The 16,864-nt window shown below is 48.0% G+C and overlaps 1 protein-coding gene across 3 annotated transcripts in view; it reads right to left on the bottom strand.

Annotated features, from left to right (window-relative positions):
• RAB3IP (RAB3A interacting protein) overlaps positions 1-16,864 on the bottom strand; it is a 49,975-nt gene that overhangs the window by 10,188 nt on the left and 22,923 nt on the right. For all 3 annotated transcript variants that reach the window (XM_070755725.1, XM_070755726.1, XM_070755727.1), the window contains exons 5-6: positions 3,892-3,987; positions 1,677-1,754 (exon numbers count right to left, since the gene is read on the bottom strand). In XM_070755725.1, the coding sequence (XP_070611826.1) occupies positions 1,677-1,754; positions 3,892-3,987 (174 nt within the window). The remainder of the gene's footprint in view (positions 1-1,676; positions 1,755-3,891; positions 3,988-16,864) is intronic.

The following is a 16,864-nucleotide window of genomic DNA, read 5'->3' as shown; positions in this document are numbered from 1 at the left end:
TGTTAGAAACATGCCATTCTGCATCCTGCACAGTAAGATGAGATACATGTATGTATGTATGTATGTATGTATGTATGTATGTTAGTTAGTTAGTTTGTTTGTTTGTTTGTTTGTTTGTTTGTTTGTTTGTTTGTTTGTTTGTTTGTTTATAACAAGAGAAAACAAAGCCCATTGCCCTTGGAGTTTTCATAAAAAGATGGACGTAATTATAAGAAAAACAAAATGCACTATTTATTGAGTTCATTTTATACTCAATAGTAACTATGGCAGGCATCTTGGAGTCCTAGTGGACAACCATTTAAATATGAGCCAGCAGTGTGCAGCAGCTGCCAAGAAAGCCAACACAGTTCTAAGCTGTTCTGGGAATCAAAATCAAGTTAAGTGTTAATACCACTTTGTAAGGCCTTGGTAAGGCCACACTTGGAATACTGCATTCAGTTTTTGTCACCATGATGTAAAAAGGATTTTGAGACTCTAGAAAGAGTGCAGAGAAGAGCAACAAAGATGATTAGGGGACCAGATGCTAAAACACATGAAGAACGGTTGCAGGAACTGGGTATGTCTAGTTTAATGAAAAGAAGAACTAGGGGAGACATGATAGCAGTGTTCCAATATCCCACAAAGAAGAAGGAGTCAAATATTCTCCAAAACACCTGAGAATAGAACAAGAAACAAGGTAGAAACTAAACAAGGAGAGAAGCAACTCAGACTAAGGAGAAATTTCCTGACGGAACAATTAAGTAGTGGAACAGCTTGTTTCCAGAAGTTGCGAATGCTCCAACACTGGACGTTTTTAAGAAGCTGTTGGATAATCATTTGTCTGAAGTAGTGTAGGGTTTCCTGCCCAAGCAGGGGGTTGGACTAGAAGACCTCCAAGGTACCTTCCAACTCTAACATTTTTATTTTTATTTTATTATTATTGTCGTTATCTTTATTATTATTATTATTATTATTATTATTATTATTATTATTCCAATTCATAGCCAATATAATTGAAATAAAAACAACTGCAACCCTATTAAAATCAAGATTTTAATGCATAGGTAGCAAATTAGCAACAAGATTGATATCTTTTGAACTTCTGGTATACATGTTATATTTAGGTAGAACAGTAATAGAATTATGAAAAAAATTAGTAGGGGAGACACACACACACAAATATTTTGCTTGATATAGGGAATGTAAAATATCTAATTAAAAGTAGAAAGAAAGGGGAACTATGAAGAGAACAGTTAAGGGTTATGCTAGTGATTTTTTTATGCCAGGAATTGCTTTATTTCCTTATTTTTATCTTTTGCATTTTTATGTTAATTAAAACTGCAAGCCACTCACAATGTTCAATATGAACCAATAGTAGCATATAAATTGAGCAAATAAATAGATTGGTTACACCAATTATTTAAGCAGTGAGCTATATCTGGAAAGGCTCACCAACTTTGAATACTGATTTAGCTCTTTATGCAAAATAATCATCCAAAAAATAAGAACCCTATTCTCAAATGGTGTGAATAATTTCTCACCCATTTCTCTTTGGATTGTTTTGACATAGAATCAATTAAACTGATTTTAAAACTCTGTACATTTGAAGTGCAGTTGGGAAATCATAAAAAAGAAGCATGCATTGAGAGAGAAAGAGAAATTTTGTAAATGCTATTATATCAAAAATTAGAACTCACTTTTCCTTGTGCTTCTTTCAACTGTTTTTCTGCTGTGGCCTGTTTTATATTAGCTTCTCTCACCATCTTATGAGCTTCCTATTAAAAAAAACTTATGTGGTATAATTCCTTCACACAGATCTACATTATATATGTAAAATAGGAACCAATATATTCATTTTTAAAATTCTCTTTTATTTTACTTTTATAAGACGCATTAGACAGAAATACAGTATTTTTCAGAGTATAAGACGCACCTTTTTTCTTCCTAAAAGAGGCTGAAAATTTGGTTGTTTCTTATACACTGAATGTAACTCTTTTCCTTAGCTTATTTTTTCAGCCCTAAGTGCTAATGATCTTCCCAGCTCTTACCCTCCTGCAAGCTCTTTCATTGTTACTGTCTGCGAATAATGTTTTCCAAGCCCTAAGTTTTTGCAGGCTGTTTTTCATTTCTCTACTTGCTCCAAATATTTCTTTCCAGCCCTAACCAGGTGCTAACAGTGTGCCCAACTCTTACCAGCTTGCAAGCTCTTTCATTGTTACTCTCTCCGAATAAGATTTTTTTTTATCCCTAACCAGAAGATAGAATAATGTGCTGAAACACAAGACTAAGGATGCTAGCTAGATGAATATCTGGTAGGCAGATTTTTTCTCTCTCTCTATTTTCCTCCCCAAAAACTAAGGTGCGCCCAGTAATGGGCTGCTGTCTCCATGTGGTGGGACGCAGTGGGGGTAGTAAGTTTCTGCACTATTTATTGAATACTTAATAGGTATGGTCCTTAATTACTTTTAAAATAGGAAATAAATAGTATGTTTTTACCCATAAATACTTTAATTATTTTAATCATTATCTATAACTGAACTTTTATAGCAATTAAAGAAAATTGAGCTACTTGCCTAATGTGTTATCATACTGAACTTTGAGGGCTCAGTACAAAACCTTAAAATGTTAATGTGCTCCTCAACAAATTATGCAGGTCCCGCTGCCGTCACCTTCTTTCCCTCCGCCTCTTTCTCCTCATGCAGCCTGAGCCCGCCTTTGCGAGTCCGCCCTGGCTTTTGCTTCGCCCCATGATTTCCCCGCAAATTCATCCAGGCCACCTCTTGCCTCCTTTTGAACTGCGGGAAAATCTGCGGGCAAAGCAAAAGCCAGGGCGGGAGAGAAGCGCGGGGGTGGGGAAGGAGGAGAGCCCCTCAGCGCTTCCCCTCCGCCAAGCTGCCTGCTTGTCCTCGTGCCTCGTTGCTGCCTCCTGCCTTTTTCCAGGGGCCTTTGGAAGGTACCCAGGGAAGGGGGGGGATTGGGGGTGGCTGCAGCGGCTTCTCGTCCTCCTCATCCGGCTGCTAACGCCCGCCTTTGTCCCAGGCTGTCAACGAAAGGGCTACAGGACAAGCGGGGCAGCCGTTCTTCTCACAGCTGAGGCAGGATTTGGAATGTCGTGTGTGTGTGCGTGCGGGCTCCGCATCCCCCTGCCACCCGGAACTTTTAAAATAAGAAAAACCTTCGCCGGCCTCCGCAGACAAGAAAGGAAGGGAGAGAAAGAGAGACAGAGAAAGAGAGGCAGAGAGAGAGAGAGAAAGAAAGAGAGACATAGCAAGAGAGACAGAGAGAGAGAGAAAGAGAGCCAGAGAAAGAGAAAGAGAGAGAAAGAGAGCTAGCAAGAGAGAGAGAAAGAGAGCCAGAGAAAGAGAGACAGAGAGAGAGAGAGAGAGATAGCAAGAGAGCCAGAGAAAGAGAGAGAAAGAGAGAGAAAGAAAGAAAGAAAGAGAGAGAATGAAAGAGAGATAGCAAGAGAGGCAGAGAGAGCAAGGGAGAGAGAAAGACATATAGGGAGGGAAGGAGGGAGCAAGAAAGAGAGCAAAAAAGAGGAAGAAAGAAAGAGGGATGGAGAGAGAAAGAAGGGAAGGAAGGAAGAGAGAGAAAGAGTGAGGGAGAAATAGAGCGAAATGGAGGAAGATTTTTTTTTGTCAAAACTTTTCTTTAGCTGCCCGCCCCCCCCCCCGCCCCCACGGTTCAGCGTTCCCCAGGATTTTGAAAATATGAATAATGTGCTGCGGCTCCAAAAAGGTTGGGAAACACTGATCTAACCTATGGAGACATTTTCTTCATTTTGAATATGCAACATTCAGAAGCACAAGCAATTTCCCAAATTTGCCATTTTACTGGGGGGAATTGAAGGTTTCATGAAATTAGCCATATCATTCCTAGAGTATATTATAGTAAAGTCTTTTAACAAACCTCAAAAAGGCTAGCAGTGAGTTCTTCCAATTCCTGGCCAAGTTGATCACGTACTTTGGAAAGCCTCTCGCATTCTTCATCTTTTAGTTTGAGTTCCTATGAGGTAAAATGTTATTCTGACAGTAATAACTGACAGTTTTAACTTGCAAACTCAAAAAGAATATGGAAGCTAGGTTCGTGTTATATGCAATTAGACAGCCATGTGCATTTCATTTAGGGATCTGGCTTTTTTTTAATAACCAATCAAAATGCATAGAATCCATTTCTAATATAAAATATAACAAACACAGCAGGAGATGAAAGCTCTATCTTCTTCATTCCTTTCTGGCTTATATTACAAGTGGGAGTGTTTAAGAAGTTGGCTTCTGACTTAAGGAGCGAAGTTCAATATCATATTGAGATTATTAACTATGTCATTCTAAAGTTATATTAAACCTGAAACCAAAATAAAATAATAAAAGAACAAGACCAAATCATGTCATGATAAATTGCTCGTATCATTAAAAATAAGAAATGTAATTTCCTTCATTTTTAAAATATTCTTGTAAGAGTCAAATAAATCTGAAATAATATTTTACAATGAATTAATTTCATTTTTAAATCATAAGCAGTATTTTTTTTACCACCTGAACTACCAATTTTCCAAAACTGAAAATTTCAATTCTTCCTTCCACAAATCAATATACTGTATAACTAATGATTTAATTTCACCTTTTAATAGTTTATAAAATTAAACGGTAGGTTTTCATGCAAGGAAAGTGTTTCTTAAAGAAGTCAATATTGTAGATACATGGAGACTGCTAATTATCTGGGCTATACTATTCAGTTAGGAGATGTTTCAGGTGTATATACTAATATAGCTGCATATTCAGCAAACTGCAAAGCGATCAAACCAGTCAGTCCTAGAGGAGATCAATCCTGACTACTTTTTAGAAGACCAGATCCTGACAATCAAACTGAAATACTTTGGCCACCAAATGAGAAGGACTCACTGGAGAAGAGCCAAATACTGGGAAAGATTGAGGGCAAAAGAAGAAAGGGACAACAGAAAATGAGGTGGCTGGATGAAGTCACTGAACTTAAATGAACTCCAGAGGATGGTAGAGAACAGGAAGGCCTTTAGGAACATTGTCCATGGGGTCGCGATGGGTCAGACACGACTTCGCAACTAACAACAAAAATTGAAGGAAACTAAAATTCAAAAAGTAATATCTCACAACTGTTAAAATCATCATTAAAAATTAACTGGTTTAAAGTATTGATCTCTTTTTAGTCCAAGTATTCCAATGAAATATTTTCCTGCTATTTTCAGACTTCAATTATACTTTGTCAAGTTCTTTTGTGATTCACCTTACACAGTATCACAGGAGCAGCAAATTTCAGAAATTTAGAGAGGCATTTTCTCAAATTATATTGAAATTCTAAGGACTGTATCCTGATACTGCTTACAAAGTATCTACTGAATACTTACATAACAACCTTTCCCACAACCAGAATATTCAAATACAGTGATCCCTCGATTTTCGTGGGGGTTACGTTCCAAGACCTCCCGCGAAAATCGATTTTCCACGATGTAGCGGCGCGGAAGTAAAAACACCATCTGTGCATGCGTGCCCTTTTTCCATGGCCGCGCAAGGGCTTGAAGTTGGAGGCGGGGAGGCGGGGAGCGACGAAAGGCTGGCAATGATTGCTTTTAATGTCGGCCACCCACCCAGCGCCTCCGGCCTCCTCGCCGCTATCCCCCGCCCGCCCGATTCGCCCCTCTCACCAGCTTTCTTGGGGCACGAGTCCTCCTGCAGCAGCGCTGGCGGCAACGGCTTCTCGGCTTTTAGAATGCCCGCCTCCTTCCTTCCTTCCCTCCCACCTTCCTTCCCTCCTTCCTTCCTTCCCTCCCTCCTTCCTTCCCTCCTTCCTTCCCTCCTTCCCTCCCTCCTTCCTTCCCTCCTTCCTTCCCTCCTTCCTTCCCTCCTTCCTTCCTTCCTTCCCTCCCTCCTTCCCTCCTTCCTTCCTTCCCTCCCTCCTTCCCTCCCTCCTTCCCTCCCTCCTTCCCTCCCTCCTTCCTTCCCTCCTTCCTTCCCCCCTTCCTTCCTTTCTTCCCTCCCTCCTTCCTTCCCTCCCTCCTTCCCTCCCTCCTTCCCTCCCTCCTTCCTTCCATCCTTCCTTCCTACCTTCCTTCCCTCCTTCCTTCCTTCCTTCCTTCCCACCTGTGTTTGAATTTCATTCACTCAGTCATTCATTCATTCTTCTGTATGCCACTCAGTCCCAACACTTTTAACCCATAAAGTACCATTTCCCATCCCCTTAATTACCATTTCCCCTTCCCATTACAGTACCTCTACCTGTACCTGTACACATTGAATAAGACATTTAGTCATCCTGATAATAAATGATAACAATATTTATTTACATTTTGGGGGGGGGTGTTTAGCATAACTAGGATAACTCGGGATCTTCTTCTATCACCATTTCTACAATGGACGCTGCAGGTGATGGTGTGACAGACCTCTTGGTTTTCGTGACAAACATAGTTATGGGCAGTTGTTGGTGCAGTTTCTTTTTCTGGGCTAACATGGCTCTGTATGGTGCAAAGGTGTTGTCATGGGAGGCCTTAAAGTGTATAGAGCGAGTCATGTTGGGATCCCAAAGTTCCACCATGCGTTGGAGATGTGCTGCAGCTCTGTTCAGTTCTGCAAGCCGCTCAAGCGTTAGGCCAATATCTTCTTCTTCCTCAGCTTGTTCAGCTTCCTCTTCCTCCTCTTCTTCACTCGCTGACCTGGTCAGCTCCTCCAGATCTTTGTCTGTCAGTGGTAGGCCATGCTCATCAAGCAACCCATGGACTTCATCTGGTGTCATGTCAATGAAGCCTTCTCCACCCAGTGCCTGTGCCAGCTTCACAGATTTCTGGACTGCAGCATGTTGAATTTCTTCGGGAGCAAATTCCTTGTAATCATGCACCACTTCTGGCCACAATTTCTTCCAGCAGGCATTCATTGTCTGTGACTTCATATCCATTAAGGCATTCTGAATGTTCTTCAGACACGATGCGATCGTGTACTGACGCCAGTAGCCCTTCAATGTGAAGCTTTCATCAGCGTCCATTGCTTCCACGAGGCTTGCAAGGGAATTGCGTGTGTACAGTGCCTTAAATGCGCGGATAACACCTTGATCCATCGGCTGGATAAGCGATGTGGTGTTTGGTGGCAAGAATTCGACTTGCACCCCAGCATGTTCATGTGCCAGGTCATCATGGCCTCCAGCATTGTCCATTAGGAGAAGCACTTTGAAATTGAGTCCTTTGCCAGCCAAATAATCCACCTGTGGGATGAAGCACTGATGAAACCAGTCCCGCGTGAGGGGTTTTGTAATCCATGCTTTAGGATTATGCATCCAGTACACTGGCAATGCATTCTTATTTCTGTTCTTGAGGGCTCTTGGATTTCGTGACTTATAAATTAACCCTGGCTTCATCAAAAAGCCTGCTGCATTCCCACACATGATCAAAGTTACCCGATCTTTCTGGGCCTTAAAGCCAGGGGCTTTGGCTTCATCTTGCATCAAGAAAGTCCGTGAAGGCATCCTCTTCCAGAACAGGCCTGTTTCGTCCATGTTGAACACCTGTTCTGGAAGGTAGCCCCCTTCTTCAATTAGGTCTTTAAACGTGCCCTGGACGTACTTTTCGGCTGCACCTGTATCTGCTGAGGCAGCTTCTCCGTGCAATGACACACTCTTCAGGCCATAGCGCTGTTGAAATTTCTCGAACCACCCTTTGCTTGATGTGAATGTGGATGGGGCCGAAGAAGCAGAAGATTAGGTTTAGGTTAGGTTTATTGGATTTATATGCCGCCCCTCTACACAAACTCGGGGCGGCTCACAACAATAATAAAAAACAGTACAGTACATAATACCAAATCCAATGCCCACCCATCTAGTTACAATTTAAAATTAATAATCTCATAAAAACAGTATATATAAAAAAACAGGCACACAGTCAATCAATCAACAAAACAACATGGGCAAGGGGGAGGTGTTTTAGTTTAGTTCCCCCTACGAAAGGCAGGGAGGGTGGGGGCAATCCTAATCTCAGGGGGGAGCTGGTTCCAGAGGGTCGGGGCCCCCACAGAGAAGGCTCTTCCCCTGGGTCCCACCAGACGACATTGTTTAGTTGACGGGACCCGGAGAAGGCCAACTCTGTCGGACCTAACCGGTCGCTGGGATTCGTGCGGCAGGAGGCGGTCCCGAAGATATTCTGGTCCGGTGCCATTAAGGGCTTTATAGGTCATAACCAACACTTTGAATTGTGACTGGAAACTGATCAGCAGCCAATGTAGACTGCGGAGTGTTGGAGTGATATGGGCATACTTGGAGAAGCCCATAATTGCTCTCACAGCTGCATTCTGCACGATCTGAAGTTCCCGAACACTTTTCAAAGGTAGCCCCATGTAGAGAGCGTTACAGTAGTCGAGCCTCGAGGTGATGAGGGCATGAGTGACTGTGAGCAATGACTCCCGGTCCAAATAGGGCTGCAACTGGCGCACCAGGCGAACCTGGGCAAACGCCCCCCTCGCCACAGCTGAAAGGTGTTTTTCTAATGTGAGCTATGGATTGAGGAGGACGCCCAAGTTGCGGACCCTCTCTGAGGGGTCAAGAATTCCCCCCCCCCCAGGGTAATGGACGGACAGATAGAACTGTCCTTGGGAGGCAAAACCCACAGCCACTCCGTCTTGTCTGGGTTGAGTTTGAGTTTGTTGACACCCATCCAGGCCCCAACAGCCTCCAGGCACCGGCACATCACTTCCACTGCTTCGTTGACTGGACATGGGGTGAGATATACAACTGGGTATCATCGGCATATTGGATGATCTCACCCAGCGGTTTCATGTAGATATTAAATAGCAGGGGGGAGAGGACCGACCCCTGAGGCACCCCACAAGGGAGAAACCTCGGGGTCGACCTCTGACCCCCCACTAACACTGACTGCGACCGACCGGAGAGGTAGGAGGAGAACCACTGAAGAACAGTGCCTCCCACTCCCAACCCCTCCAGCCAGCGCAGAAGGATACCATGATCGATGGTATCGAAAGCCGCTGAGAGGTCAAGGAGCACCAGGACAGAGGACAAGCCCCTGTCCCGGGCCCGCCAGAAATCATCCATCAACGCGACCAAAGCAGTTTCCGTGCTGTAGCCAGGCCTGAATCCAGACTGCTGAGGACCTAGATAATCGGCTTCATCCAAGGACCGCTGGAGTTGAAGTGCCACCACCTTCTCGACAACCTTCCCCATGAAGGGAAGGTTGGAGACTGGACGGTAGTTATTAAGCACAGCTGGGTCCAGGGAAGGCTTCTTGAGGAGGGGGCGCACAACCGCCTCCTTATAAAGGGGCAGAAAGGACCCCCTCCCCAAGGAGGCGTTGACAATCTCCTGGACCCAGCTCCGTGCCACCCCTAGACTGGCCGAAACCAGCCAAGAGGGACACAGATCCAGTAAACAGGTGGCGGAACTCACAGCTCCAATGGCCTTGTCCACTTCATCAGGTGTCACAAAGTCAAACTCCTCCCAGACAGATGGACAAAGACGTTTAGCCCCAGTCACCTCGACTGACTCATTGTCAGTCGACTCTGTTTCACAATTGGAGTCGAGGTCCACTCGGATCCGGGCGATTTTATCAGCGAAAAACGTGTTAAAATCCTCGGCACTACTCTGCAAGGGCTCCCCAACTTCCCTCTGATTAAGAAGGGAGTGGGTTACCCTAAACAGAGCGGCCGGGCGGGATTCCTCTGATGCAATCAAGGCGGCATGATACGCGCATCTTGCCACCTTGAGCACCACTTTGTAAGTCTTAATATGAGCTCTTACAAGTGTTCGATCGGATTCGGACTTACTCTTCCTCCATTGCTTCTCCAGACGTCTCTTCTGGCGCTTCAACTCCCGGAGCTCCTCGTTGAACCATGGAGCTCTACGGGGTCTAGTGCCGCGGAGAGGTCGCAACGGCGCAATCCAGTCAAGAGTCTCCCCTGCAGCCTTGTTCCAGGCCTCAGCAAGAGACTCTGCCGAACTGTGGACAAGTGTATCTGGAATAACCCCAAGCGCCATCTGGAAGCCTTCTGGATCCATCAGGCGTCTGGGGCGGAACCTCCTAATTGGTTCCACCTCCTTGCGGGGAAGGATTGGAGCCAGGAAGTTAAGCCGCAGTAGGAAATGATCTGACCACGACAAAGGCAACACTTCTAAGCCCCTTAATCTCAGATCATTACTCAGTTGCTCAGAGAGGAATATCATATCGGGTGCGTGCCCACCCTCGTGAGTCGGACCCTGAACTACTTGAGTCAGGTCCATGGCTGTCATGGTGGCCATGAACTCCTGTGCCAGTCCAGAGGAACCGCCGAGCGACGGCAGATTGAAGTCCCCCAGGACGATAAGTCCGGGGAACTCCACCGCCAGCCCAGCCACCTCCTCGAGTAGCACAGGCAGGGCTGTTGACACGCAGCTGGGAGGCAGGTACGTGAGTAACAAGCCCACCTGAACCCCTAAGTCCAACTTCACCAGGAGGGACTCGCAACCCGCAACCTCTGGAGCAATAAGCCTACGCAGGCCAAGAGTCTCCCTGGCTATAATAGCCACTCCTCCCCCCCTTCCCTGGGGTCGAGGTTGGTGCCATACCCGAAACCCAGCTGGGCAAATTTCAGAGAGAGGAACTCCTCCCTCCGGGCCCAGCCAGGTTTCGGTCACACAAGCCAGGTCGGCCTCCTCATCCAGGATCAGATCCCGGATGAAGAGAGCTTTATTTACCACCGACCTGGCATTGAGTAGCAACAACTTGAGCCCAGGGCCAGAATTACACTCATCACCAGCGCCTTGAGTTAAGCTCATGGAGCCTGAAGAAGGGATCGCTACTAAGCAGCGATCCCTCCTTCCCCTGGAACGGCTAGCTCCATGGCTTCCGCCATACCTGCCTCTCCCCAGCAAGACCAGGATATTTTGACCCTCTGCCACCCCAGAGATAAGTGTCCCCTCCCCTCCTGCCCTTCCAGCGTCAGGTGTGCCAAAAATTCCATTCATGTCATATTCATTCATTCCATACATATTATAATCCCCCCCACCCACTCCATTCCATCTATCACCCCCCTCCCATTCATTTTCATTCACAGTATTCCATTCATTCTCCCATGCCTCTGGAAGGAGAGTCCAGCATGGGTTTAGCTCAAGTCTTATTGGTAGGACTGAGTTTTAAATTAACATAATTAAATAATAATTAGGTACCGCCCCCTTGCTGCCCCAAGAAGCCAGTTTTTAAAAACTCAGTCTAGGTTAAGGACATGAGTTTTCTTCCTCTAGGATGAGTATGTTTAAAAATAGTAATTAAAATTGATTGTATTTGAACTTTGTAATTTTTTCCCCTTTCTCTTACACAGATTCGTGTTTGGCTGGGGTCTCTGCCCTCCGCGGGCACCACCCCCACCTTTCCTCCTTTTGGGGCCTCTTCTCTCCGTGGGTACTGCCCAACGAGGAGCAACTGGGCTGTCAGTCTCTGACCCCCGTGGCCAGACTAAGCCCAAAACACCCCAGGGGGGGGGGTCCGCCCCTCCCCATTGACGGGGGCGGCTAGAGAAAAAACGCTGCTACCGCGGCCGTGGCCGCCATTATAAGCCGCCAAACAGCTGATCGCTCGATCGCAGGGAGCGGATGACAGCGGCTGGCTTTGCGGGTGCCTGAGAGTCCCTGGGGAGTGATGGCTGCCTGGACGGCACGGCAAGGATTTTTCCCCCGGCTCTGATGGCCATGGTGCTTAACTCTGAGGCGGCTTCCTCGCGCCCGCCATTTTTTCTGGCACCCGAAGGCGCGAACGTTTTTTCATTAACGTTTTTAAAAGGCGCAAACTGGGCAGGTTGCCAACCTTTGTGGAGGCTCCTATTCTGCCCAGAGACAGACGCTGGGGGTCACGTGGTGTCTTGACAGCCAATAAAGGAACAGCCTAGCTGTCAGATTGCCCTCACGTCTCACTTGCGAGTGAGAAATTGCGGTGTAGGCCAGTGACTGCCCTTGTTGGATTCGACTTGAGTACGCTGCCCCTATAAAGATAATGGCTGATCAAATCGAGGCCAGGGAGGAGCAGGCCCAAGCACTTAAGGCACCTCCAAAGGGAAAGGACAAGGCTTCAGGCAAGCCTAAGAGCAAATCCTCCCAATCGGGCTCCTCTCTTCGTGAAGCTGAGAGAAAAATCAAAGCCCTAGAGCAACATTTGGAGGCGGCCTTGTCCCCCCCCCATCCCAGGGGGACTGGCTATGTAGGAAGTGGCTTTTCAACCACTTCCTACATCAGCTCTCTCACCTGCTGTATTAATGGGGCTCCAAGGCACTGCAACAGAGAGAGACTGGTCACCTGACAGGCAGGCATCACAATTTCCCCCTCCACCTTTGCCTTCTCCTGCCTCGAGGCCTGAACGGCCTTCATCATCTAATAGTCAGGCTTTGCCACAGGTTGGGTTGCAGACAGCTTATGCTCCCTCATCTACTTTCACGCCAACGGCAGCGGGTCTTAGAGACCACACAGACGCTTGGCAAGCCTTTTCACCAACGTTACAGGACATTATCGCTAATGCGTATACTCAGGGCATAGCGGCGGCAACCCAGCGTCCTAATGCCTTCACATCACAGGCTACCCAACCCAGAGATATCTGGTCAGCTCCACCGCCCCCTACTGGGTTGGGTTCTATGTCTGTTGACCATTCCAATTTTGAGGAGGACAGCGACCACGGGAACGGTTTGTGGGACGACGAATTCAGTTTTCCTGAGCAACCCGCAGTGGCCGGCCTATTTAAACCCTCCTTGTTTCGGGTTTTATTGCACAAGGCGAAACAGGCCTTGGATGTGCCGGGATCGGCGACTCCGGTGGAACCAGGAGATGGGCCGCGCACATCAGCGACATTGTGCAAAGAACCCACCAGGGAATCAGACAAGGTTCCTGCGCTGGAAATATTTCTTGAAAACATTAAGCGCCCATGGCAACATCCAGCGGCGGCGCAAGGGCCTTCAAGCCTAGAGCGCAGATTCTATACATTCGATGACAACCTGGAGAATCTGCTACAGTTTCCCCCCGTGGACAAACCGATGGCCACATTGGTCTCCCATGCGGTCGTGCCATCAGAGACTGCTGATAACTTGAAACCTGATGAGAGGAGGGCAGAGACTCTCCTGAAGAAGACTCATCAGATGGCCGCTTGGGCTCTTCGGGCAGCATCCACTGCCTCGTTTTTCAATCGGGCATCCATCATGTGGATCCAGGAGGTCCAGGCGAGGCTGGGCTCAGATGAGACCCGACTGAGGCAGGACTTAAACAAGCTCCTAGCGACGGCTGAATTTTCTACAGACGCCACGCTACATGCAGCTAAATTTGCCTCAAGGGCTATGGCATCAACCATCTCGTCCCGGCGCTTACTTTGGCTGAGGAATTGGCAGGTGGATGCCAAGTCGAAGTGGACATTGTCTTCGGCTCCCTTTGAGGGCACAAAACTGTTCGGGGAAGCTCTTGAGCCTGTCCTGGTGGAGGGTAAGGACAAGAGGAAGGTCCTTCCGAGATCTTACCCCCGCCAGGACCGCAGGACTGGCCCGTACTCCCGTCGTCAGCCCTTTCGGTGGGACTCGTGGTCGGCCACGTCACAGCCGGCCAGACCTTATTCCCAGGGTAACTTTTCGACGCCCTATAGAAGTGACAGATCTTACTCCCAAGATCGGGGTAGAGGTTTCTCTCAGACAAGACGGCCCTTCCGGGGATACCAGCAACGGAACCTTCGACGTTCCAAGTGACTGCCGACACGACACACCCTTGGGGGGCAAGTTACAGCGGTTCAGCGAGGTCTGGCGGACTACTTCTTCAGACCCCTGGGTGTTAGCAACTGTTTCTCGGGGACTGCGAATCGAGTTTCTGCACACTCCTCCGCGTCACTTCGTAACTTGTCCTGTACCCAAGGATCCCACAAAGAGGGCTCTCTTGGAACAGGAGATTTACCACCTCTTACAGATCCAAGCAATCGAGCCAGTTCCGGACAATTTCAAAGGTACGGGATTTTATTCAAGAGTGTTCCTCATACCCAAAGCGTCAGGGGGTTGCAGACTCATCTTGAACCTCAAACGTTTGAACCAGTATGTTCTTTACCGAAGGTTCAAGATGAGCTCCCTCCGTTCCATCCTGGCCTCCGTTCGGGCAGGGGACCTTCTTACCTCAGTCGACTTGAAGGAGGCCTATCTGCACGTCCCCATACACCCGGCCCATCGACAATTTCTCAGATTTTGTCTAAACCACGTCCATTATCAATACAAGGCAATGCCCTTTGGCCTGTCATCGTCCCCGCGTACCTTCACAAAACTCTTGGACGCGCTGATGGCCGATCTACGATCCCAACCAATCCGGATCCTAGCATATTTGGGCGACATCCTCCTCCTGTCTACAGACCGCAGGGCGGCACACCGGGATTTGCAGACCACATTGGCCTTACTACAACATCACGGCTTTACGATCAATGTGCCAAAGAGTCACTTGGTCCCTGCAACCAGGCTCATCCACCTGGGTGCGGTAATAGACACAGTTTCCCAGAGGGTGTATCTCTCTCCGGAGCGGCAGATCAACGTTTGCTCACTAGTGAACAGTCTACAACGGCAACGGAGAGTCCCATTGTCCTTCCTATCCAAGGTACTGGGAACCCTGGTATCCTGCGTGGACATTGTTCCTTGGGCCCGTTACCATTACCGGCTGCTTCAGTGGACTCTACTCCCATTCCAGCGACGGCGTCTAAGCCATACGCATCATCTGATCTCCGTGCGACACGAACTACGACTTTCCCTGAGATGGTGGAGATCCCCGGCACTGCGTCAGGGCTCCCCCTTTGGCCAGTTTCGTTATACCACCCTTACCACGGATGCCAGCCTTCTGGGGTGGGGCGCCCATGTCAACTCCCACGTGGCCCAGGGGTTGTGGAAACCCCAGGATCTGCACCCGATCAATATCAACTTCTTGGAGTTGCGAGCGGTCTGCTTGGCATTACAGACCTTTTCCACCCTGCTAGAAGGACACCACATTCTCGTACGCACGGACAATGTAGCGACCAGAGCGCATTTAAATCATCAGGGAGGGACGCGGTCGCTCAGACTGATGGAAGAGACGGTTCTTCTTTTCGATTGGGCGGAGACGCATCTTTCCTCTTTGCATGCAGAACACATCGCGGGAGAGGACAACAAACAGGCGGATTGGCTCAGCCAACAAGCGCTGGACCCGACGGAGTGGCGACTCGATCCCCTTCTGTTTCAAGAGATCGTCCGTCGGTTTGGGGACCCGGTGGTGGATCTGTTCGCCACGCCCCAAAATACCCAGCTCCCGAGGTTTTACTCCCGGTTTCCATCCCCGGGAGCCGAGGGGGTCAATGCCCTGCACCTTCCGTGGCCAAGGACCTTACTGTATGCCTTCCCTCCAATTCCACGTATTCCAAAAGTATTAGGGAAGATCCTGATGGAAAAGGCGGAGGTGATCCTGTTAGCACCACATTGACCTCGGAGACCTTGGTTTGCGGACCTCAGGGAACTATCCATCTCTCCACCGTGGAGGATTCCAGACGACCGGATCTCCCTCAGCCAAGGGTTTGTGTATCATCCGGATCCTCAATGGTTCCACCTAACCGCTTGGCACTTGAGGGGGACAGGCTGAGGAGCTGTCACCTTCCCGAGAATGTCATTGCCACAATTCAAGCGGCTCGACGCCCTTCCACCGCTCGAATTTATCAGGCGACATGGGCCGCCTTTACCTCCTTCTGTAACAGCAGACATTTACGACCCCAGGACTCTTCAGTCCTTCCTGTTCTGGAGTTTTTACAAACAGGCTTGGAGAAAGGTCTGGCGCCCAACATGTTGAGACGTCAGGTTGCGGCGCTAGCCACCATTATAAAGGGGGACGATGGGGGCTCCTTGACCCATCACCCTTGGATTAAGGACTTCCTCAGAGGGGCTACGAACACACACCCTCCTCCGGTACGTCGTTTTCCCACATGGGACTTAACTTTGGTCCTTCAGGCCCTCACTGGTCCACCATTTGAGCCTTTAAGGACAGTTTCATTACGTTACCTTTCTATCAAGACGGCCTTTTTGGTAGCGGTTACCTCGGCTCGGCGGTTATCCGAATTATCTGCACTGTCGGTGAGATCGGATTTGTGTAGGTTCTATCCAGACAGAGTTAGTTTGCGTCTGGATCCCACGTTTATCCCGAAAGTCAACACACACTTTCACAGAGCCCAGGAATTGGTGTTACCAGATTTCTGTACTCGTGGTAATCACCCTTTAGAGCTTAAGTGGCACAAGGTAGACGTACGCAGAGCGTTGAAGCTTTACATCAGGCGTACAAGCACTATACGAAAAACTGAGGCCTTGTTCGTCTCATTTGGTTCCTGTAGACTGGGTCTCAAGGTTTCTTCAAATACCATTAGCCAATGGGTAAGACTCTGTATAGTCGAGGCATACAAGGCGAGTTCAACTAGTCCGCCGTGTGGCATACAGGCTCATTCAACAAGGAGTGCGGCTTCGTCGGCAGCTTGGAGGACGCAAGCGCCCATTGAAGACATTTGCAGAGCCGCGGCATGGAGTACACCCACAACATTTATTCGCCACTACAAGTTAGATGCCTTCGCTTCGGCTGAAGCTGCCTTTGGCAGGTGTGTACTTCAGACAGTGTGCGGGGAGGCGCAATCCATGGTTCAACCCTCCCTGGAACATTAAACTTGGGTATATCCCATGCTGGACTCTCCTTCCAGAGGCATGGGAGAAGAACCGTTGTACCTACCTGAACGGTCTTCTCGATGCCCTGGAAGGAGAGTCCAAACCCTCCCTCTTGAACCATGGGAGTTCTAGTTCTTGTTGTTATTCTTGTTGTTAAATAAATTGTTTGATTATTCTACCTTCGTTTTTAAAAACTGGCTTCTTGGGGCAGCAAGGGGGCG

This window comes from Erythrolamprus reginae, chromosome 6, assembly GCF_031021105.1.
Source record: "Erythrolamprus reginae isolate rEryReg1 chromosome 6, rEryReg1.hap1, whole genome shotgun sequence".
Taxonomy (NCBI): domain Eukaryota; kingdom Metazoa; phylum Chordata; class Lepidosauria; order Squamata; family Dipsadidae; genus Erythrolamprus; species Erythrolamprus reginae.
The sequence above is the reverse complement of the archived record's forward strand: the minus strand, read 5'-3'. Positions and strand labels throughout refer to the sequence as shown.